We start from the raw sequence: 24763 nt of genomic DNA on the forward strand, positions 1-24763 counted from the left end.
AAGGCTAGCCTTATCTAACATAGTAAGTTTGAGGCCAGCCTAGGGTACATGAGACCCTGTTTTAAAGAACAACATCCCAAACAAAACAAAGAAACAAAAACAAGGCATATAGTTGTCAGGATGAGATGAGGATAAAGCAATATGTAGGAAATAGATCATATGCATTTAAAAGGACAAATAAATTGGGATTTTTTTTTCAAAACATGATGTTTTTGCATTGTAACCTGGTGAACGATATTGTTAGAATATCACCTTGGTAAAATGCGGGAATTAGGTGGGATAAGGGACAAGAAGTAGTGATAGGGATAGTGATAGTGCTAGTCTATAGTGAGAGAATGGAGATCCCTGGCTATTAAAGGAAGTAGACTGGTTATGTTTTTGACTATGTTAATTATGAGACACGTAATAAACATTTAGTTGAATGTACTGAAAAGGCCCTTGAATGTGCCAAGAAAGTATATTGGTATTAACCCAAAATGTAGGATGAAATGGGGTTTTCTTGAGAAAATCATTTATAATCATATTTATTCTGTCTTGTTAGTTTAGAAAACAGGTCTGTTTTATTCTCCATGCACTCCTGAACACCTGGTATGTGTTAGCACACACAGTATGATTAGTATGTATTTGTTGAATGAGTGAATCCTTGAACAAATTGACTAGGATTTTAGGATATGGTGAGGAGAATGAAGGTTCTCAGGTGATGATGATAGCAAGAATTAATGTGTGGAATTTGCCTGATACCATTTGGACATGTCTGCAAATAAAAGTGATTCTTGCATTCACTAAGTCCATAATCTTTGGAAGAAGACTTTAAGAAACCTAAAGATTAATAAGCGAAATGCCAGAATAAAACTGTGAAGGAAGTGATTTGAAGACATAATTTAAATTGCTTGCATTTGTCTAAAGAATTTGCTGAAGAAATGATCTGAGAAAGTGCCTTGAGATATATTTAGGACTGTGTGGAAATCGGTAAGGGTAAGTGATGTGTGGGGTTAGAGGTGTCACCTCTTCTGTGACTTCTGTTAACTTCTGAGCAGCTGGCACCTGCCCAGAAAGGGGCCATGTCACACTTACTGAACAGATGCTCAAGAAATTAAAGGTTAGCCAAGTCCTGACTCTGAGACTGCACTTTTGTGTGCCACTGTATTTGCTTTACACCTCTGCCTTTCAGTGAAATTTATTCTGAGCAGTTTGTGCTGTCCTAGTTTTACCAGGTGGAGAACAGAGAGCTTGTATTCTACATGAGGCAGGAGAGTTAAAGGGTTAACAGGCCATACATGAAGGTGGTAGTGCCTGGGATTGTTTGAGGTTAAATTCCAAGGAAAAGGTAAAACTCAAGAAAAAAGACATGGTGTTAATGTTGCTAGATCTACACTCATTCATTTGATATACATACATACACACACATACACACGCACACACATATCTCCATGTTCTGAATCCATCCAAAAGATTATGCTCATTTCTCTTATGATTTGAGAAGCAGCCTGAGCTTGTGTGGGAAGAGGAAGTATGCGCATCACGGGATAGTACAGGGTAGTAGTGAGAGGTTTTCTGTTGGGTTGGAATGTGTTTGATAATTGGGAAAAGTGATATGTAAGTAGGTAGGAAGTATAATGTTTTCACATTTTAGAAGTTCTCTTAAGCGATGATGATTGTTAGGATTAAATTGTAATTGCAAAGAACACAGGTACCATCTTATATGCTCCAATTCAATGAGGATGAATAACCAATCAAGTAATTATAATACAGAAAGATAGGAATATTTTGAAATTATTCCCAACCTGACAAGAAGGAAGAGACAGTTGCCAGGTAGTGTTGAAAGAGCTTCATGGAAGAGTAACGCGTGACTCCATTTGTCCATTTATCCTTTCATCTGTGTATTTGTCTATCTGTACATCAAACAAACATTTAAGAATGCAGACCATGCAGTTATGCACTCATAAATGTATTGATTTTTTTTTTTTTTTTTTTGTGCTTGGTAGAGTTTCTGGATTTTTAAGAGATTTTTATTTGGTTTTAAAAAGTCAATAGGAAATGTTTTTTTGATTTTCATTTTAATTTTCAATTATGTGTTTAGGGCAGGCTGGTATGTACTTGTGAGTGCAGTACCTATGGGGAACAGAAGAGGCCCTCAGATCCCTGAACTGGAGTGGGAGGAAGCGTGGTACTAAGAATGGAGTCAGGTCCTCTGAAAGATCAAGTGCTCATAACTGCTGAGCCATTACTCCACCTCTTTTCCACATTTCTTGAAAATTATAAAATCACTTCAATTTCTGAAGATATTTTATTTGTGCATTTCAATTTCTAAGTGAAGTTTAACCCGCTAAAATATAAAACACCAACCCCTATTTTCTTTGTAACAACCAGCCTTTATACTACAGTTTCTTAAAGATTTTTGTCTTCATATGTCTGGGTATACTAGTCATTTAAAGGATTATTTCTTTACATATCAACATTCATGAAGACTTTGAAACTGGTTTTTAATCCTTACTCAGCTGCTGACTAATTAATTATGGGCAGCTTAGTAAAACTCTTGAGGCTTGGATTTCCTTATGACTGAACCAAAAATATTTTACTCTGATTATAAACAAACCATACTGATTGCCAGGGATTTCAAAAATGGGATGTTTTAGTGGTTTGAGTATCATGATAACTAGTTACCATGCAAAGTGTCACTGGTATTGATTGGATTGGGGCCAAGGATAACTAAATTGCATGCCTGTATGGTACCTTTAAAATACCCCAGTTCTCCACTCCTAGATCTGCTTTGTTAAGAACCAGCGTCACACTGAGTGACATGTCTAAGGGATGCAGTCTGTGAACCTGGGACTTAATATTTCTACCGTTTGCCTTTGCAGTTAGCATGTAAATACTGGGCTCCTCACATCAAGAAGAAGTCACCTTTTGATATAAAAGTAAGTAGTTTTGTTTTACAACAGATTTACAAACAGTTGTACTCTTGGTATCGTTTTAAGAATTAGGTCAGCAAAAGCTTTCAATACTAATTTAAAATTGAAAATACTGTTTTTCATTATCAAACTAATTGCTTATGTTAGAAAAATCGAAATCTTTAGAAGTTACACATAAGAAGATAAGAATCATTACCTAAAGATAACTTATGTTATCATTTTGTTTTATTTCCTTTAATCCTTTGCAAAAAAAAAAAAAGTGAGTGTGTTATGATTTTCCCATCATGGATAGAAGGGTTTTGTGTAGAATACATGCTAAAGCAAGAAGTATTCAGTGGTTTTATGGTTTCATCAAAGCAATTGTCAAACAAATGGATGACAGACTTTCTAAATGGAGGGTTCTTCCTAGAAATGTCTTAAAATGCCAGGCCTTGCTGTAGAATAAATGTTGATACTGCAAAACACTAAACAAGTGATGAAGACTCAGATCTTACTCTCTGCCAGTGTCAATTTGGGTTTTAATGCTTTAGGTAGCTTTGTTAAAGCTGCATTTAACCTAAAGCTTTTTTGTGTTATTTGGGCTTCAATATTTTATTTGTAAAAGTTTTTTTGTTGTTGTTTTGCTAGAAGTCATGTTGTATTCATCAGGAGGATATTCATGAATATAGCACACATGCATTATTTTTAATCATCAGCCAAGTAGCCTTTTCTCGATACGTGAACTTTGTGTATTTTTATATTTGTGTGTGTTAGGGTCAGGAGTCCTTAGATAATATTCCATTAATAACATATCATGGTGTTACTACCAGATTGATTGAGTTGGACCCACTTATAGTAAGCTTTTCTTGAAATCCATTTCATATTTCAGCCACTTTGCTTTATATAAGATAGTTTTAGATGAAATTATATATGTCCATGAAAATAATTTTACTATTTGTTTATATTTAAAACATTGTTTAATTTGAGTTTTGATAAAAAGAAAACCAATGATAGAAAATTCTATCTAAACCAAGTTGGAGTTACCTCATCACCTCTCCTCCTTTGCCCATAAACATTTGACAAATATGCTCTGAGCATTTAAGAAGCATTAAGAGTAAACACAATACATAGTAGTACCAGTAGCATTAAAACGTACTCTTAACATCTGTACTATGTTTCTGTGGTAACTGTTATTGAAACTCTGCCATGTTCCAGGGTTGGAGGAGACATTTACATGCCCTATCTTATTCGTGGCAACCTTGTGTAGTAGTCTGTATTTGAGTTCCCTTTCTTTCTTTCTTTCTTTCTTTCTTTCTTTCTTTTCTTTCTCTCTCTCTTTCTCTCTCTGTCTCTCTGTATTTATTTATTTATTTATTTATTTATTATTTCTTTTTGGTTTTTCAAGACAGGATTGCTGTCTGTGGCCCTGGTTGTCCTGAATCTCTCTTTGTAGACCAGTCTGGCCTCAAACTTGAAGAAGTCTGCCTGCCTCTGCCTCCTGAGTACTGACATTAAAGGCCTGTTCTACCACATACGACTGCAGACTCCATTTCTTAAATGAAGAAACTGACATTAGAAAAGTTAGGCACTTGTAGGATCACAGCCTCCAACGGTGGTGGTTTGAAGCAGTCTTCCAGCTCCAGAGCCCAGTTGCCCTGTGCCCTAGGTCGATGAACAGAAAGCATAACGTTATCATTTCATTTGGATGTAGCAGTTATCGTGTGTTTCTATAATATCTTCACACCTTTAATTTACTGTCTAGCTGGCTTTTGGAAGGCTCTTACGATTCTTAGCCTCTAATAGCATTTAAAATCACCTTATGTTTTGAAAAGATGACTTATGAGGTTTCCTTGTCTAGAAATATTATAAACATCCTTATAAGGAATATTGGGGAGCTCTGGTTTTATGTGGATGGATTTTATTACTTCCACTACTACACTTTCTGTTATTTTATAAGTGAGACATAATGTCATTAATAAAAAGTCACTTATTATTTAAATATTTGATCTTTCTTAAACCAAACTATTTCATATAATCTCAGTAATTGAAAACTAATTTTAGATTGAAAAACAAGGTAATTTAACGCATTAAACATTTTTATCCTTTTGGCAACAGGTAATTGAAGAGATATATGAAAAAGAAATCGTCAAATCTCGGTAAGAGTAAGTTGAATTGTGGTACCTTGGTATTATGGAGACCATGTGGGATGTGTATGAACATCTGGTTCTGCTTCTGCTCTTAGCTTGCAAAGGACCTTTTAATTTTCTATGTATGAATGTTGCTCTGCGGGTACTAACTGCATATTATTCCTGTGTCTTCTAGGTTCAGGGTCAGGTCAGAGGGATTAAACCCACATGGTTTGTTTGGTTTTTGAAGGACCAATATAGAGATCAGGAAGGGAGGGAGGAAGGTATACAGAGACAGAGAGATAGAGAAATAAGTAGTTAGGTGAGCATAGATTTATTTCAAGTTCACTAATGATTTTCTATTTCTGATAAATCTTCTAAAACACTCTTAAAAATATAAAACTAAGATGTAAATTCAAAATTATATATAGGGCATAAAACCAAGACATAATTAGTTATTTTTTAAAATAATATACATAAAGTAGTAACTTAAAAAAAAAACCTTTTTTTCTGTTCCAGTCACCAGTGTCTTCATCTTTGTATGGAGTTTTTATCTTCCCTCTCCCCCTCACACAGAATGGTTTAGAGCCTTCATTCTGTCATGGGATCCTTTAAAAGAAATTAACTGTATATTGATCATCTCTTCATATATTTACTTGTAGATATGAATGCCCAGTTAATATTTTTAAGTGATAGTTGTTTAAATGTTGGAATTTTGTAGTTATTTTTAAGATAAATTTTCGTAGAGCTCAGAAGTGGCCTTGAGCTTGTAGGCCTACTATTTTAATTTCCATTGTGCTAGGATTACAAATATATGCCACCATGCAAGCTCAAATTTTGTAGAATCTTTGCTTGGTATCTTTTGTGTGTTAAAGTGTTCAAGAAAATTTTATCAAATAATTTGAAAGCAAAAATAAGGTAGTTTCAAGATATGGGAGTGAATGTTTAATGGTTCATTTTTGAGATTGCTAAGAATTTCTATAACATAAATTGCAAAGAACATTAAAGCTTTAAATGAACAATGTTTTAGACTAGTTCCTTAGGAAGTTATTTTGCTAAGCAATGTGTCATCTTCAGTATCTAGGGTGTGGCTTAATATTTATTAATTGGTTAGAGTACACTACCTAATAGGCTGTTTTAGAGTCCTAAGATATTTTTAATATCACAATATTCATAAATTAATGAGATCTTAAATTCTTATGGTGTAAAATACTTCTAGAATCTCAAAATTAATTCTTAAAAGCCTTTTTTTTTTTGCCTAGTCACATGGTTAGTTTGGCATGTTACACAGTTCATTCATTTTTGCTATTTCTTGCAGTGTCAGTTTTGGAAAGCTTCCCTTACTGTGTTTTTATGCAACTTCATTTAACACAGGAGTTGTTGCTGTTTAAGTGTTCCCTGTAAGCTGGCTTTGCTCTAAGCACTTTATGTACAGTAGTCCACTTACCACCTTCCCAAGAACTTTGAGGTACTATTACTGAATATGGCTGAGGAACTTGATTACGGCATTTCCCAGTAGTTGAGGCACTGGCTTATTTCCTTGGCTCTAATCCACTCCTTTGTTCTTTAAGAGGAATGGCATCCATTTTCTTGTAGGATCTCTTAATTTCTACCCGTGGGCATTATTCTTAATCCTGTTATGAATAATCCACCAGAATTTATGGTTGAAAATAAAACAGTGACTTATAAACGACTTTCTCTTGCCACTTTTTGTTTGTTTGAAATGTACAGACTATTTTAGTAGGAAACATGACACTGAAAGGGCATAGTGCATGTGCCTTATGGAGTACAATGCTTCTACCTGGTTAGAAGGAAAGAAAACTGGCGTTTTGTCAGCACTCTAGATGCCAGGGTTTATTTCTTCCTCTATATCTTAATTTCATAAGTGAAAAAGAGATGAGTTGAAAAAATAAATACTATAGTCTTGCTTTTTATTTTTGAACTTTGAATAAAGAAATGGGCCAGCCAGATGCCCTACCAGGTAGACACTTGCCACACACAGACCTGGAGGATTGAGCTCAGTCCCTGAGCCAAGTCCAGAAATGGGTCTTCTGACCTCCACACACACCATGCTCTGTATGCCCACACGTATCACACACTCAAAATGACAGAGCCCTTTTTAGCGTTTGAAACTGTTTTTTCTCTAGATAGTTTTCAGTGTGGTTGTCAGGCTGCCATACAACTCCATACTCTGTGTTTTTGCTACATCCTGGGAAGATGTATGGTAGTAAAGCAGTTTACACATTTGCCTCCTGTTTGCTTATCCGCTGTAGTGATGTGATTGCCGTTAGAGTCAGCAGACCTGGTTCTTTAGACAAAAATTGTCCACCTCTGGATGGATTAATGAGATCTGTTATTTTTGAGCAGCGTTCTGCTTAATGCATGTTGTCTGTAATATTGGTAACTTAGAAAAGTATACAAACCACTTCCAGGTATTTGTATTTGTGGTGATTGTTTGTAGCTTTTCATATCTCCAAAACTCTTCTGATCCCTGTCTGTTGCCCAGGGTGGTTTTTCTGTCTTAAGGTGCTGCTCCAGAGAATGTCATTCAAGGTGTCCTGTCTACTCTGTACCCATGCTGAACTACAGGAGCTAAGATTATGTCATTGTTCTTCCTGCTTTTTTTCATTCATTTTATCCTTGCTAAAGTTCTGTGACACTGTGTGCTTGGAGAGATCAGAAAGCAATGGAGTAGGATTTTGAGAGGCCAGTGGTCTCCTGAGGGATTATAAATTTAATTTTCAAATCTGGAAACTGTCATCTAGTGACAGTGTTCTAGTCTGGCTACTTTTTTTCAAATGTTAGAAAATAATTAAGTGAAAAGTAAACAATTGAACTGTCTGTGGAACCATTCTTTGTTAGTAAAGCTTTCTTTTTTCATGTAAAGCCACAAATTTCTACTATAAAAGAACAGTATGGTAAAGAGTATATTTAGTATTCCCCACAACTAAGATTGAAAAGCATGTGAGACATTGGTAGGTGTGTGCATGAGATGAGAGCATCGGTGCTTTTGAAGTTGATCCAGACTAGCTTTTGGCAGTTGTGATCTGATGTTATAAAATCTGATGTGTCATTTAATTTGATTACAAAAGATTCCAAATGAATGAGAATTAAGATCTCTGAAATGGTTCTGTGTTCTGTTTCAAAGTTAATAATGTTTCTTTTTATGTTTTAGGTTTGCCATCAGAAAAATAATGCTGTTGGAATTTAGGTGAGTAAAAAGGCATTGCATGGATGGTGGATGAAAATGACTGTGTGAGTAAAGTGTTAGTTTGATAAAGAAAATATTTTTATAGGCTTCAGGAATAGCTCATAGCTAAATTTCATTTAGCATGTACAAGGCCATGGATTGACTTCCAACAGCAAATAAAATCTAAATTCATGACTACTTATATTTTTGTGATTGTCTTATTTGATATTTCCTTTGTTTTGAAAGGTAACCTCATCAGGGTAACTTATATTTTGAGTTGTTTTTCACTAGTTATAAGTGGCCTATGTGAATAAATCAGGGTATACTCTACAAGGCATATACTTTTCTTCCTTCTTAGATAAAATTTTATTACTAAGACACCATTGTTCCAACCAACTACTTACAACCTAAATGTTTCAAAGAGAAGAAAATGTAATATTTTCCCCAAGTCCTAAACATTACACATGTTAGGCATATGCCATACTTCTGCCCTGTTTCTCTAGCCAAAAAAAGGGTTTTTGCTGTTGTTCATTCGTTGGTTGGTTTGTTGGTGTTTGGCTTTTGTTATTGTTTGTTTATTTATTTGTTTGTTTTGAGAAAAGGTTTGTCTCTGCTGCTTTGGCTGGCCTGGAACTCACTATATTGACTCAGCTGACCAGGAACTCAGAGATACACCTGCCTCTGTTCCTTAGTGCTGGGATTAAAGGTATATGCCAGCTTGCCCTATATATAATTACAATTTTTAATTATAAAGGTATAAGAGACCATGCTACATCCAAGTTTGTGCAGCATATAAAAATAAAAGATGTTCAACATAGACCAACTTTTATTTTTTTATTTACTACAATTTATTCACTTTGTTTTCCAGCTGTAGCCTCCTCCCTCATCCGCTCCCATTTCCACCCTCCCTCCTTCCTCTCCTCCCATACCCCTTACCCAATCCACTGACAGGGGAGGTAGTCCTCCCCTTCCATCTGACCCTAGCCTATCAGGTCTCATCTGCATTTTCTTCCTCTGTGGCCTGGTAAAGCTACCCCCCTCCCCTGCCTCAGGGGGAGGTGATCAAAGAGCCAGCCACTGATTACCTTTCAGAGATAGTCCTTTTCGCCCTTATTAGGAAACCAACTTGGAGACTGAGCTGCCATGGTCTACATCTGGGCAAGGGTTCTAGGTTATCTCCATGCATGGTCCTTGGCTGGAGTATCAGTCTCAGCAAAGACCCCTGTGCCCAGATTTCTTGGTTCTGTTGCTCTCCTTGTGGAGCTCTTGTCTGCTCCAGGTCTTTCTATTTCCCCCTTCTTTCATAAGATCCCTGACTAAAGTTTGGTGGTGAGTCTCCGCATCTGCTTCAGTGGTGAGTCTCCGCATCTGCTTCAATACACTGCTGAGTAGAGTCTTTCAGAGGCCCTTTGTGGTAGGCTCCTGTCCTGTTCCCTGTTTTCTCCTTCTTCCGATGTCTATCCCGTTTGCCTTTTTGAATGAAGATTGAGCATCTTACCTCAAGATCCAGCTATACCAGTCCTAGGCATATATCCAAGTATACGACAAGGACATTTGCTCAACCGTGTTCATAGCAGCTTTATTCATAATAGCCAGAATCTTCAAATAACCCAGATGTCCCTCAACTGAGGAATGGATACAGAAGTTGTGGTACATTTACACAATGGAATACTACTCAGCAATTAAAAACAAGGAAGTCATGAAATTTGCAAGCAAATGGTGGGAACTAGAAAAGATCATCCTGAGTGAGGTATCCCAGAAGCAAAAAGACACACATGGTATCTACTCACTTATAAGTGGATATTAGACATATAATAGACATATAATATAGGGTAAACATACTAAAATATGTACACCTAAAGAAGCTAAGCTAAATGTTTTTTATACACAGCACTTATTGCCACTCTGAAATAAAGGCATTGTCCTCTCTAATTACTGGAACAAACAAAAATCATAGTCGTTAAATAATTTTTTCAAGATGGTTCAGTTAAGATGGTAGCGTGTTTGATGCCATAGCTTTTCTACCTTTTTGTACTTCCTAATTCTGGTCTACCTCAGAGAGAGGTGAGAGCCTGTGTGTTAATATCTTATTCCCTATTATCCTGGCATCTGACAGTGCCAAGCTTCAGCTGCTCTTCACGCCCCTTCATGCCTTCAAAACAGTTACCATAGGGTAACTCCTACACTACCAAGTTAGGCTGTGCACACAAGGTACAGCCTTGGCTGCTTCTTGACTACAGGTTCTGTGTGCAGAGCCTGAGCAAACATTTCCACGATTTCACCTCAGTGATGCTGATTTCTTCTTACAGCTGCTGTCTTGGCTCTAGCTAACCAGCATCTGTTATCTCAAGAAAGCAAATATTTTACTTCAGTCTCTTGCTAATCACAGCTGATTCTTCTGCCCAATCTTATTAGAACCACAGATTCTTAATTAAAAACATTAACGGCCCCAGTAGATTCTTTGCTTCCCTCTAAAACTCCACAAGCCAGTTCTCCACCATCTTCATACCTCTCAGCATTATCCTTTAGTCTTCCAAATTCTCACAACAGCTCACCAAGCTTTGAACACTCAGTGGTTTTATAGGAAGTTCCAAAGTCCTTCCACAATCCACCCCCGAATCTGGTCAGGTCCTTCATGATAATACCCTGCTCCTGACATCAACTTAGGTATTAGTTAGGGTTACTACTGCTGTGATGAAAAACCATGACCAAAAGCATGTTGGGTTGGAAAGAGCTTATTTTGCTTACACTTCCGTATCCTCACTGAAGGAAGTCAGGGCAGGAACTCGGACAGGGAAGGAACATGGAGGCAAACACTGAAGCAGAAGCCATGGACAAGCACTGCTTACGGGCTTGCTTCTCATGGAGTGCTCAGCACTGCTTTCTTATTTCTTAAGGAATATGCAGAGGTAAATGCTTTTGTGTGTTAGTGGATTGGCTTGTTGCTTCTCTTGTTTCTGCGACAAAGTACTTGACATGCCATTTAAGGAAGGAAGGATTTGTTTGCGCTCACAGCTGAAGGTGCAGTTGTCCACATTTGGTAAAGGAGACTTTAAAAGCAGCTGGAATTCTGACCATAGGAACCCAAGGTGACTGCACGCATGGCCTCCACTGTCAGGAAGCAGAGGAAGTGAGGGCTGGGCTCAGATCACGGTGTACTTCCCCCTTTTTCAGTCACTCCCAGATGTCTACATTCAGGGTTGGTCTTCCTCATTTAAGTATTTCTACAAATGTGTTCTCACAGACACGCCCAGAGGTATGTCTCTTGGTGATTAAATCCAGTGAAGTGACCAATCCAGATTCAACCATAACCCTCCTCTGATTTCTTGTTCTTAGAAGTGTTATTTCTGTCCTTCTCTGGAGCCATGGTTTCTACATGTAAGGCCACAGCACTGACTCACAGTACAGGCAAATGTGTGAAAGATACACAAGCTGGAAATAGGATTTTCAAAATGTTTTCAGAAAACTAGAAATACTCCTGTTTTTCAGGTGAGTGATACAGAACAATGTCTGATGATAACTAACGAACCATTCTATGCCTATTTTTAAAACTCTTTACAGCCAATATCTTGAAAATTATCTCTGGATGAATTACTCTCCAGAAGTTTCCAGCAAGGCCTATTTAATGTCCATCTGCTGTATGGTGAATGAGAAGTTCAGAGAAAATGTCCCGGCGTGGGAGGTAAAAAGACTAAACTGCTTCATAGCTCTCACTCTGCCTCCACTTAAGCCACTACAGAGTAACAAAATCTTTTCTGATTGCATGTGTCCTGTTGGCAGGGAAGTTTACCCAGTATTCACTCCTGAAAGACAAAGTAGGGATGTGCGAAAGGGAATGTTAGTTTTTTTCTGATTGTAGTACTTCAACTGATTTTCTAGGACTTAGTAATATAAATTAGAAGGTTTTTTCCTATGTTGTGCTTAAAACAGGGAAAGATGTGGACTATAATTGCTTACATTTGGAGCTGGCAAAGTACAAATTGTATTGGTAACTATAGGAGGTAGTGTGTGAAAGTTGACGGTTGTTTGTACTATACTTCAGCTTAATCTCCCCCGCCCGTCCAATTTTGGACCTCTTGCCATTTGGAAATTTCTCATGAACCAAATGTTTCTTTATGGCTATACAGTCTGACTAAGAATGTAGTACCCACCATATAAATGGCCAGCTCACTGAGAGGTTCCTTCCAAACATCGTTTTTTTGTTTTTTAAAAACATCCTAAGACCACTTCTATTTATTTTTTCTCATTTATCATGTCAAGCATTAATATACATAATTAACATTTATGAAAGGCCATTCGAATACATAGCAAAGACGGTCTTATTTTCCCTTGGAAAAAGTTAATTTCATATCATTCAAATAAATCTCATTGTATCTGTCAAGTGGTTCACACATGGCTCAACTTTACTGTCTGTATCTGGAGTGCAAGTGATTCACATTAAAATATATCTATTATTACATCTACAAATCTCAGAAATTAATTGTTTGCAGTGTGGCTACTTAGTGCCTTTAATATTCCTAAGCATAGACATTGATGACTTCATTTTCAGACAGACTAATATGAGCAGTGCCTTTTCTATGGAGTATTTAGGATAAAGTTCTATCTAAAGTGGGTAATGTAAGAGAATCAACAGTGACTAATAATGAAATAGAATTAGATGATACTGGTCTAAAATTGTCAGGATCACTTTTCTTGTATTATGAAGTGATTATTATGGAAAATAAGGATTAAATGAAATCAGTCTACATGCTGGAAAGTGAAGTGTCTAGTGGGCAAAAAGTTTATGTAAGGTGTGATTGATATCCCAGGCCAAGGCAAGTGTGATTTCTGAATTGTTTCTTTCTAGAATTTTCCCTTTAAATTGCCCAGTGACATAGTAGACTGAAGATGTATCTTTATAGTCAGTAGTACAGGGTAATATGAACTGGGGAAGAACTTTCCATGGTCTAGAACCTTAGGTACAAACTGCTTTTTAAGTAACAAGGAAGTGACTACAATAACAAACTCAGGGTCTAGGATGTAGCTCAGTGTTGGAGCACTTTCTTAGCACACAAGGCCCTGGAAAGAGGAAGAAATGGGGGGAATAAGGGTCCTTTAGACTTGACTGCCATTAGTGTCATGGGAATGTGTTGGTGTAGCTTGGGTTTGAGAAATGAATGGAAACAAGTAGAATAACCATGCATTTATGTGTGGCAGTATGTAGCAGGGCCTTAATGTATTTATGTTAGATGACAGTTTAAAGAGCTGGAATTGAGCAGGAGAAGCTGCCCTGAGATTGATTACAGCATGAAAACTATAGTTTTTGCTGAAGATGTAGTTGTTTTGTTTAAATAAAAGAAATTAAGATACTCAAATCTTAGTAAGAAAATAAAGCTTTATCTAAATACCATCAAAAATGAACATAAGAACAAGTTAGAGAATTAAATCCATTATTGTGTTAGCTTTATGACTGTGATAGTCCTGTCAGGAAACTGTATTTGACTTCCTGACATTAATATGCCATTGCTTCTCTTATCACATATACAAATACTCATGTAATTGTTTGATTTTGTTAATCCATCCCTAAAACCCCACCAGAATTTCTGTAAGAAAGAAAACTACAATTAAGAGCTCAAAGTGCATTTTTTGTTGCTTGTTTGTTTTTGTTTTATAGACAGGATGTAGCTATGGCTGTCCTAGAACTCAGTTTATAAACTAGGCTGGCCTCAAACTCAGTGATCTGTCTGCCTCTACCTTTCCAGTGCTGGGATTAAAGGTATGTGCCACCACCAGCACCACTGCCTGGCTCAAAGTGAAATTTTATTCTTTTCAGAGCTTTAAGAAGAAACCAGACCACTTCCCATTCTTTTTTAAGTGCATCTTGAAAGCGGCATTAGCTGAGACTGATGGCGAGTTCTCCCTCCATGAGCAGACCGTCCTCCTGCTTTTCCTGGATCATTGCTTCAATAGCTTGGTAATTTTGCTTTCTGTTCAAATCTTCAGGTTTCCTTATTCTTTCAGAGTGAGTTTAGATGAGTACCTGATGGCTGTCACTTTGCATAGAAGTAGGGAGTAAAGATGATGCTGGAAGCTTCGTTTCAGCATCTTTCAGACCATTTTAGAAAGCTTCATTTCAGCACCACTCAGACCATTTTAGAAGCCTTGTTCCCTTTCAGTAATTTTGACTTGATTTCCTTCTCTCTTCTCTAAACGTAGAGGAAAAAATGAAAGGTAAAAGGGATAGCATGAAGGTGAGGAGGAGCAAAGAGTCTGGTTAATAAATGCACTGAACAGTGAAGTCTGCATAGTCTTCGTGCTAAAATATGGTCATTATTTCATGTTGTGACTCCTGCGCAGGTCAGCTTGTGCACAGGAGAGCTGTCTTGTAAGTTGACTGACAAAGGCCATTATGAATGGTCTTTGAAACTGTCTTGTTTTGTTGTGATATAGTTTTACTCTTTGTGAAATCACCTTGTAAAAAATAATATATTTTCAGTAACTAACATTTCACTTTAGCTTCCTCCCTATGCTTATCTGAAAATATATACTTGTTTAAAGATATACACTTCTGAAGTAATTGTGCCCTTAGACCTGTGCAAGAAAATTTGCAGAGTCTGTTCTTAGACTGAAGAGCAAATTCTGCCAGATGGGTGGTTATTAGGTTTCTATATCCTACATGATGGCTTGGGTCTTCTAAAGACACACAAAAAACTCTATGGTGCTTTCAGTTGGTACCACTATTATCTCATTAACAGTTATAAAACTGAACAGAAAAGAATATATAATTCTTTATCAGACATTGAATAATGACAAAGTTTAGTTAGTATTAATAGTTAATATATTTCACAAACTTAAAACCTAGTTTATTATTAAAATACCTTATTTATTTATTTGTTTGTTTGTTTGTTTTCTCAATCTTCTTTGAACCAGTTAGGCCATTCTGCCACAGAGCTATGTAAACCCTGCTTCATGAGGAAATACATTCCTGCAAACCCCTAGTTGTTATTTTATTTTGTCCTGGGAATTGAACATAAGGTCTCATGTTAGGTAAATTCTGAATCTCTGAGCTAGATGTCTAGGTTTGATCACAATATTTTTGTCAAATTGTCAATACATAACTTTTTGTAAATGATATTTTTCAGTGTACTCCACATCAGCCTTGAACTCATACTTCTGCCTTAGCCTCCTGAGTGCTGGGATATTACAGGTGTATGGCACCTTGCTTAGGTCAGAACCTTTATTATGTTTATTTCTGTTTAAAGACATCTTACTTAATATGTAATTTGATTATCTTTGAGTCCATCAGCAGCACTGTTATTATCTGCAATTTATCTAACACATTTTCTGTGTAAGACACATGGCATGGGCTAGAGATGACTGAGTGGTTAAGTCCTCTGCTCTTCAGATTACCCAAGTTCTATTCCCAGTACCCATGTAGAGCAACTGACAATTAATTATCTGTAACTCCAGGTCTAGGGGATTTTATGTCCTCTTCTGGCATTGTCAGATACATGCTCATGCACACCTGTGCCCTAAAAGAACACACAGGACAATGTATTGAGTTTATTATATCCGTGAACTTGAGCTTTGTATTGGACATTCATATGAAAAGGGTGAAATCAACAGGATAATAAAAACATAATGCCCTATCTCAGAAAGGACACTTGCTGGCATGTGATAGCTGAAACTGAAGCAGAGAGCTAACTCGGCCTCAGGGGAGACATTACCTGGGGCAGCTTAAAGCTTCTCATGTTTTGTGCTCTCTGTGATTACTGCAGGGACTATCAATTTGGGGATTACACGTACATTTTTGTGAATAAGGGAATTTTTAAATATGAAATCTAAAAATAATGAAAACTGCTATTTTGGGGGTTTTGTTTTTGTGTTTTGAGACGGTGGTTTTCTGTGTATCCTTGACTGTTCTAGGCTCACTTTATAGATCTGGTTAGCCTTGAGCTCAGACATTCTCCTGCCTCTACCTCCCACAGTGCTGGGATTAAAGGTGTGTGCCACCATGCCCAGCGAAAGCTGCTGTTTTAAATGTGAAAACTTTTAAAAGGTTGATGTGTGCGTGTGAGTGTTCCATGTATATGTGGGTACCAACAGAGGCTGGAAAAGGATGTCATCCCCGACCCCCCTACCCTACTACCCCCACTCCCGGAGCTGGAGTTACACACTGTTGTGATCTTTTCAAGGTCCACACTTGGAACCAAACCCTGATCCTCTCTAAAAGAAGCAAATGCTCTTAACCATTGTTACCACTGGCCCATCTCTAATCCCTTGTTGAACTTCTGAATGGTGACATATCCCCAACTTTAAAATATCGATGTCATATTTTCCTCCCTGTGCTTCACAAGGAAATAAACTATGTATGTGGGAACTTAAGTAAAAATGTATTTATAAAAAACTTGCTTTCTTTGTGCTTTAAACAGGAAGTAGACTTGATAAGGAGTCAAGTGCAGCAGCTTATCTCTCTTCCCATGTGGATGGGCTTGCGGCCTGTAAGTACCTACTTCAGACTGTCCCCATGTGTCTGTTCCCCGTTAGAGATGTGGCTACCGACTGAGTGGCTTTAACATGCGCACAGAAGTGTGTCAGCTAAAGTGTGCTTTCCTCCTCAGGAATTTACTGAGTATTTATTAACTTACTTTCAATGGAGCTTTTATGGTTTTAAGGATTGTTGCATGTATTCTGAGGTATGCTCCATCTAATTTTATATTGTAAGGTGAAATGAGGAGGTATTGAACTTGAAGAGAAAGGAGATAATTTAGCAAAGTGTGATTGTTATCCTTATGCATGTATTTAGATGAGGCCAAATGCAATCTTGGATTTTGTTTATTTTCCTGGCTTAGGGTGTCTATCGGGCTATAGAAGGTCTGGATCATATTTAATATTAGCCGCTTCTGCTTTTTCATTAACTTTATTGATTAACTTATTTGTTGTGTCAGCTAAAAACTACCACATGTCAATGCCGTGCTTTATGCAGGATTCTGTTTCCTGCTCATGTTTCTTGCACACACCCGGGTGTGCAGACCGGTCATGGGCGCAGGTTGGCAGACACATATGAACAAAGCTACGCAAAATCATGCCAAGCACCCGAAGAGAAGGTGTGCTCATGTGGCCACTTTTTGTTCTTCTGTGTGTTTGATGAGATGGGGTCTGTGTCGTCTAGACCAGCCTAGAACTTGCATTCATGTCATCAGTACTGAACACACGGGCACACACCTTGCTCAAACAGCTGCTCCTACTCCTTATTTTCTTTTGGCAGAGGTTTCTTCCTCCCACCTCTCACCTCAGGATTGGGGGTTGAACCCAGAAATTCGGCATGCTTAGCAGAGTATATATCACCAAGCTACATTCCCAGCCTTACAGTTATTTTAGTTTTTATTGTTGGAGACCTAGATTATTTTTTTTATTTCAGTAATAGTGCTTATAAACATCCATGTTTATATTTTTTAGCCTTAAATTCTTAATTTTAGAAATAAATTATTAGCTTATAATAATTATCATTAATATTTTCTCAACCTTATTTTCATTAAAATATAGAATGGCATAATGTGTTTAGAATGCAATGCATTCCTTAGTTTTTATTCTTTGTCTTATTATTTTCAGTTTATCATATGTCACATATTAAGTGACTAGCTAATGTTCAATCTAAGTATCATCATAAGTGTTATTGTTACTGACTGTTGTGTATCATACTTCTCTTTCAGGCCCGTTTGGAATTAGAATTAAAAAAGACACCAAAGCTAAGAAAATTCTGGAACTTAATTAAAAAGAATGATGAAAAGATGGACCCAGAAGCAAGAAAGCAGTATGTGGGCGAATTTTTCTTCCACATGAGGCTTTGGCTCGTGACACAGATTTATTGCTTCCTTTTATAAAGTGCTGAATCCAAATTAGTTATTAGTAAATGCTTTCATTTAGATTAATATGAGAATTTTTACAGAGATCTGAAATGTTTGTGTAGAGGCCAGAGACTGATGTTCAGTGTCTTTCTCTGGTGCTCCCTTTCTGTTTTCTGAGTAGATCTCTTCTGAATGTGTAGGCCCCGCCCCCTGGGTCCCCCAGTGCCCCACAGCACTGGGATTGCAGATGCACAGCACTCTGCCCGGCTGTTGACATGGGGGCTAGGGACCCAGACTCAGGTTGCCAAGCTTGTTGTGCATGCACTCCTTTACCCGTGGATGCTTCTCTCCAGCCCCCAAGCAGATTTGATCACTCCCCTTACTTTGTATTTACAGCAGGGTCTACATGATCATTTGCAGTTACCCAGTGTCTTATGTGTTTGTTGGTTAATGGTTATTTCAGGAAGCAGTAGAATCTGTACTTTTAAACTAATTATGAAGCTTTAGCCACTGTCATACTCTTACTATATTAGGCTTTTGTTTGTTTTTGTTTTTAAGAGTGTCTCACTATGTAGACCAGGCTGACCTTGAACTCACAGAGATTAAAGGCATATTCTACCATGCCTGGCTAAACATGGGACTGTTTTTAAATGTTATGTGTGAGTGTTTTGCCTGTGTGTATTTAAGTGTCCCACATGCATGTTTGGTTTTGGTTTTGTTTGTAAGGTAGTCTCCCTATGTAGACTGGCCCTGAGCTGACAGAGATCCTTCTGCTTCTACCTCCCAAGTACAGAGATTAAAGGCACATGCCACTATGCCTGGCTAAACATGGGATTATTTTTTTTTAATTTATTCATTTTACGTCCTGATCATAGCCCCCTCCCTCGTCTCCTCTTAGTCCCACCACCCCCCCTCCTTAGTTCTCAGAAAGGGGGAATCCTCCTCTCTTACCAACTGGCCACAGATCATCAAGTCTCTTCAGGACTTTCTGCTACCTCTTCCTGTTTGGCCTGGCAAGGCTGCCCTGCCTGGGAGAAGTGATGGAGGAGCATGCACCAGAGTCCATGTCAGAGACAGCCCCTGCTCCCCTTACTAGGAACCCACATGAAGATTGAGCTGCCCATAAGCTCCATCTGAGCAGGGGACCTAGGTCCTCTGCTTGCATGGTTTTTTGGTTGGTGCATCAGTCTGCACAGCTCCCCCACCCCACCCAACCCCTGTCCAGATTTGTTGGCCCTGTTGGTCTTCTTGTGGAGATCCTGTTCCCTCCCTTCTGGTCCTTCTTTCCTCCCATTCTTCCATAAGACTCCCTGCACTCTGCCCCAAAGTTTGGCTATGAATCTCATCATCTGCTTCCATCTCCTTCTGGGTAGAGTCTTAACTGTTATGTGAGTATTTTGCCTGCATGTATTTGTGTCCCACATGCATGCATTACCTTTGAGAGCAGAAGAGGGCATCAGATCTCTTGGAGCTAGTTACAGATGGTTGTGAACCACCATGTAGGTTCTAGGAACTGAATGTTGGTCTCCTGCAAGAACAGCAAGTGTGCTTAACTTCTAAGCCATCACTCCAGCCACTAAACATTAGACATTAAGACGAGTAACAGTACAGATAAAATTGTGAAATGTCCTATGCAGTCCTGACGCCGGAACTTAAGTGGAAACCTACAATAACTGGAGGAGGTACTTAGTAGGCAAATCAGGCCCGTGATGAGGCCATTCCTTTCTTCCTGTGTATTTACAACGAAGATATTGTGTGCTCAGTATCAAAGACAGAGCATTTGAACAGCTGTGTTTACATTTGCTTATTAATAACTTATTTCAGTAATTGGGTTATTGTTTGATTTTTAGGGCCTACCAGGAAAGAAGGTTTCTGTCCCAGCTCATCCAGAAGTTCATCTCTGTGCTGAAATCCATCCCACTTTCTGGTAACTGGCCGCCTTTACTCACCTTGCTATGTGTTATTAGTAGTTGCCCTCCTGAAATTTACTTTCTTCTGCTCTAAACACTGTTCTTAGGGCAATTTAAAATTCTAATAACAAGCGTGTGTCCTTCCCATTTCCTGTATATTGCCAGCCCGAGAGTTAATTCTGCCTTGAAGGGTTATTAAAGCATCAACATGAAATGTTTGTTTAGTTAGTAAATGTGTTCGCTTGCCAGGTCCAAGTTTTCTACAGGATCCTGGGGATAGTAGTGAATGAGGTGTTTATAGACCTCGTTTGCTTTTTAATAATACAGAACTGAACAGTGTTTTCAAGTGGTATGATTTTGGTGGGGGGATAAGGAGTGGTTTTGAGATAATAAGCTACAACATAAAATAGGCCAAGTTCATCTTTACCCATATTTCTTTTTATATAGTGTTTTTAAGTTAGCATACAAAGTAATGGGTTTCATCATGGAATTTTCATTTATACTTCATTCTCCTTCATCTTCCTTCCCTCACTTCCCTCCCTTATTCTTGCCATGCCTATCTATCTTCCACCTCACAAATACCTTCCCTTCAAATTTTATGTCATAGGTATTCAATTGGCCTCACCCCTCCAAAGACCTTTTCCCTTCTCAAAGTTACCTTTTTAGTCTCATGACCTATGCACACACAAGACACATGCTCACGTACACGCATACACACACACACACATATACTTGTATGTTTAAACTTAGGTTCTGCATATGACAGAAAACATGGTATTTGTCTTTTTTGTCTTTTTGCATCTGGGTTATTTCACAACTTCCAGTTTCATCCATTTTCTTGTATATGTTGTGATTTAATGTTTCTTTAAGCCTGAATACGGTTCTTTTGTGCACATTTATTACATTTTCTGTATCCATTCATCTGTTGATGGGTATTATTGGCTGCATTTCTTAGCTGTTATGAACAGTGCAGCAATAATATCCATTTATGTCTCTGAATTGTATTTGCACCTTTGTATGTATCCAGGAATGGCATGACTGGATTACGGTCATTCTGTTTGTGGTTTTGAAAAGCCTCCATACTGAGTTCCATAGAGGCTGTACCTCTAAGTAGTTTGTTTATTTATTTGTTTATTTGGTGCCATGTCCAGCCTGGCTCTAGAGACTAACCTGACTGGTATAGTAAGGGAATGAAGAAAAAAACAAACACATGGACACATAGAAAAGCTGGGTTTGGGTGGACTATGCTCTCTGATAGAAAAGCCTCAGTACCTGGAAGTTCAGCGTGTTTTTTTACGTACAGTTGACCAAGCAGGCAGGGTTTTTGGTATATAATTGAATCAAGGAGGCAGGTTTAACTAATCTCGGTAGGATCCTTCACAGCTGGGTTGCAATCTGTAGGCCTTAAACATCCGGCAGATAAGGGAAATAAAGAGCCAAGGAAAGCTTTGCCATCCTTCTAAGCCTCACCAGGGAAGACTTTGCCACACCCATGAAGCTGAGGCATGGGAGTCCTTAACATAGCCCGCACCATGTCAGCAGGACACATGCATGGGGCTTCATTTTGTATGTTTGTTGGGGTGTTTATTTATTTATTTTAGGTTAGATCTTGCTGTGCAGAACATAGTGGCCTGGAACTCACTGTCTAGGCCAGGATGGCCCTGAACTTGTGCTGCTCTTGCTGTATCACCCAGAGTGCTGAGATTGTATGAGCTGACCTACCTGGCTTCATTCTTAACAGCCCTGTGGCCTGGGATTAGGTCAGAAAACCAGGTTCTAGTTCTCCATCCTCAGCAGTTTGCATTCTCATTTCCTCAGTTTATCATTTGGAAAATGAAGAGAAGATATTTAATGTCTCCTCTAGATGTTAAAGTCTGTTGTTTTAGCATCTGGATAACAGGTAGATGCTAACTAAAAAAGTTCTGGGGGAAAACTACAGTTAACATTTTCATGTAGGAGGTAGAAACTTTCAAATTTCTATAACATTTGACTTTTCCTGCATATTACAAATAAATAAATGCATTTTAGGGTTGTTTTTATAGGTGTTCTGCTGAGTGAGTCACTGCTTAGAGTTCTAGCTAAGCAATGTATAAATTATCTGTATGTCAATTGAAACAATGTTGACACCATGGTTTTAGAGGGTAAGTGGTTGGCCACTTCCTGGTATTGAGAAAAAACAAAAACTTATGTCTAGAAAATATTTTATTTCACAAGGCTGTAATTATTTAAAAATGAATTTAAAAAAATAGTACATTTTGTCATGAATACCATAAATCGGTGTTAGGATTCTTTAAGGATTTATATTTATATTTTTCTATGTATCTTTGATAATTTCATGTCAAAGTTAAATCACTCTTTCTAAGCCAATACAATCTCCTTTTAAAATTACAAAAATTTATAGATGAACAATGATAAAATTTTCTTTTCTTTTGTCTCTCTATATATATGCTCCTTCAAAGTTAGGTATATACATCACATATGTGTGTGTGTGTGTGTGTGTGTGTGTGTGTATGTATAAATAAATGTATGTGTATCATGAGTAAGCACAGTTATATCCAGACATGTACATGTGTTATTCATAGCTGGCATTAGACAAATGGTCTGCTTCTGTGGACCATCTGAATCAATCCCACATCCCACACCTGGGACCAAAACAAAAACATGTTTATATCTACAATAAAACCGTATCTCAATAAACCAAAAAAAATAGAAAAGAAAACTACATTTGATTTTTAAAAGCGCTGTATTTATTACAATTGAAGGGGCGGCCCATTAGAGCTGCTCTTGGCAAAGGACCCAGGCGCAGCTCCCAGCACATACTCGGCGGTTCATCTTATATTACCCCAGTTCTAGAGGGTCTAGTGCTTTCTGTCACGTGCAGGCCATGGTACACATACGTTCATGCAGGCAAACAGTCATACACGTCAAATAAATTTAAACTTATAAAGTAATTTATTCATCGTTATCTGCATATCAGATTAATAAAAATACACTTCTGACCCAATCTAGATATTTCATTTTCTTTTCTTAGTAAAACTAAATAATGATGGCCTGCCTTTGAAAAAAATAGGACATTTTTATTTTGAATCATTGTTCAGTTACAAACAGATAAATGATTTTGTTTAAATTGTTAAATAGCTGCCAGTTTTAAGAAATAGCACACAAAATGTCTTGGTAAAATTCTGACATGTTTCTCTCATGTCTAGAGCCTGTCACTATGGACAAAGTTCATTACTGTGAAAGATTCATTGAACTCATGATTGATCTTGAGGTAAGAAATATATGCAGTCACTTCCTATATATTCCTCAACAGTCTAAGATCAAGCTGCGACTGCATCTGAAATAGTTACTTAAAATGGTCTGTTCCTATTTCAAGGATTAGGTAGACAAGGAAGGCTCAGGGTTTGATTCCTTGAGGTTTTGGAATGGAATGCTGTTGCCTTTTAAAATTACGATTTAAAGGATTTTTATGGAAAGTTCAAATACAGATTTGATGTAGTTCAGAGTAATCCATTTCTTTTTCTTCCCTAACGTAGGAAATTGAAAGAAAATCTGTCCCTTGATTTGACATGAGTGTTTAAACTATTAGACTAACAATCATTCATGAGAATTTTATTCATATATTAACTCTCCTAATGACTAATTTATATCCTCTCACTGTGTCAGACCTGAGTCACTCTGTCTCTTAAAGGCTGTTCTTGATTAGATAAGTAGTTGTCAAACTGTCAGTCACAGTTTCTCGTCACTGTCTTTCTTCCTGTCATCGGGGAAGTAAAGACAGGAAATGGGAAGGAGATTTTCTTTCACAGACATACTCATTGAGTTCTGGAATTTCACGTAGATTTTGTGTAAAAACTAGTAGACAAAGCCTGGCGCTGGCGCAGGCCTTCACTCCCAGCGCTGGGGAGTCACATACCATGTGATTTGGGGCAGGCCGGGGGGGGGGGGTATTGTGTGATGTCCACTTTGTGTGAAATAATAGTGGACTTTATGTCTAGCTGCAGAGAATACATGCAGAATGAATGCTCTGGTGTCTGTCCTTCCCAGGCTCTGCTCCCCACGAGGCGCTGGTTTAATACCATCCTGGATGATTCCCATCTCTTGGTTCACTGTTACCTTTCCAGTCTTGTTCGCAGAGAAGAGGATGGACATCTCTTTTCCCAAGTGAGCCCTAGCGGATCTGACACGTTTAATGTTGTAACCTCCTTACGCTGATCTTCGCTTTGCCATGCTGCTGTCACACCACAGTAAAAGTCTTAAATACTGACTTGTAATTCCCTGTCATCTTAAAGTAAAGGGAGAACGCATAAACTGAACGCGTACTTGGACGGACCTATACAGCTCTAGTAATTCTGTGACTTCATGTTCTTTTATCACTGAGCTAAATCATGACTTTGAAACTGTAGTTCTATGTGTTCCCATGGTTTAATTTTATGTGAATAACCACTGGGGGATGTAGCAGGTAATAAGCATTGACTGCGTATGCATTATACCATGGCTCGCTCTGCCTGTGACAACACTGACAGGCAGTTGATCTTGTGGAAGATCAGAAGTCAATTGTGCTGTGGCCTACTGTTTTAGGTAGGAAGGGAACAAGGGAACGTGTTGACATTTCAGATTTCCTGTAGCGTCAAGTGAAAGAAAATGTCTAGCAAATGAGTAATTATGTTTTTCCAGTAGGAGTAAATTAGAGATGCAGGTTTTGTGTGTGTTACATACCGCTTATCTCATGTCTTACTAAGCACTTTTTTTTTATGTTTTCATTGAGAAAAAAATTCTGCTAGTGATTTATCATATATATTAAACTCTTAGTGATTAA

General features: G+C 37.9%; 1 protein-coding gene across 1 annotated transcript in view; it reads left to right on the forward strand.

The window, feature by feature from the left end:
• Aqr (aquarius intron-binding spliceosomal factor) overlaps positions 1–24763 on the forward strand; it is a 73747-nt gene that overhangs the window by 2014 nt on the left and 46970 nt on the right. Inside the window, exons 2-11 of the mRNA XM_021649474.2 lie at positions 2862–2918; positions 5007–5047; positions 8193–8228; positions 11769–11889; positions 14020–14160; positions 16619–16687; positions 17900–18000; positions 19885–19961; positions 23151–23215; positions 23992–24108. Of these exons, the coding sequence (XP_021505149.1) occupies positions 2862–2918; positions 5007–5047; positions 8193–8228; positions 11769–11889; positions 14020–14160; positions 16619–16687; positions 17900–18000; positions 19885–19961; positions 23151–23215; positions 23992–24108 (825 nt within the window). The remainder of the gene's footprint in view (positions 1–2861; positions 2919–5006; positions 5048–8192; positions 8229–11768; positions 11890–14019; positions 14161–16618; positions 16688–17899; positions 18001–19884; positions 19962–23150; positions 23216–23991; positions 24109–24763) is intronic.

Source organism: Meriones unguiculatus, chromosome 18 (genome assembly GCF_030254825.1).
Source record: "Meriones unguiculatus strain TT.TT164.6M chromosome 18, Bangor_MerUng_6.1, whole genome shotgun sequence".
In the NCBI taxonomy this organism is placed as follows: domain Eukaryota; kingdom Metazoa; phylum Chordata; class Mammalia; order Rodentia; family Muridae; genus Meriones; species Meriones unguiculatus.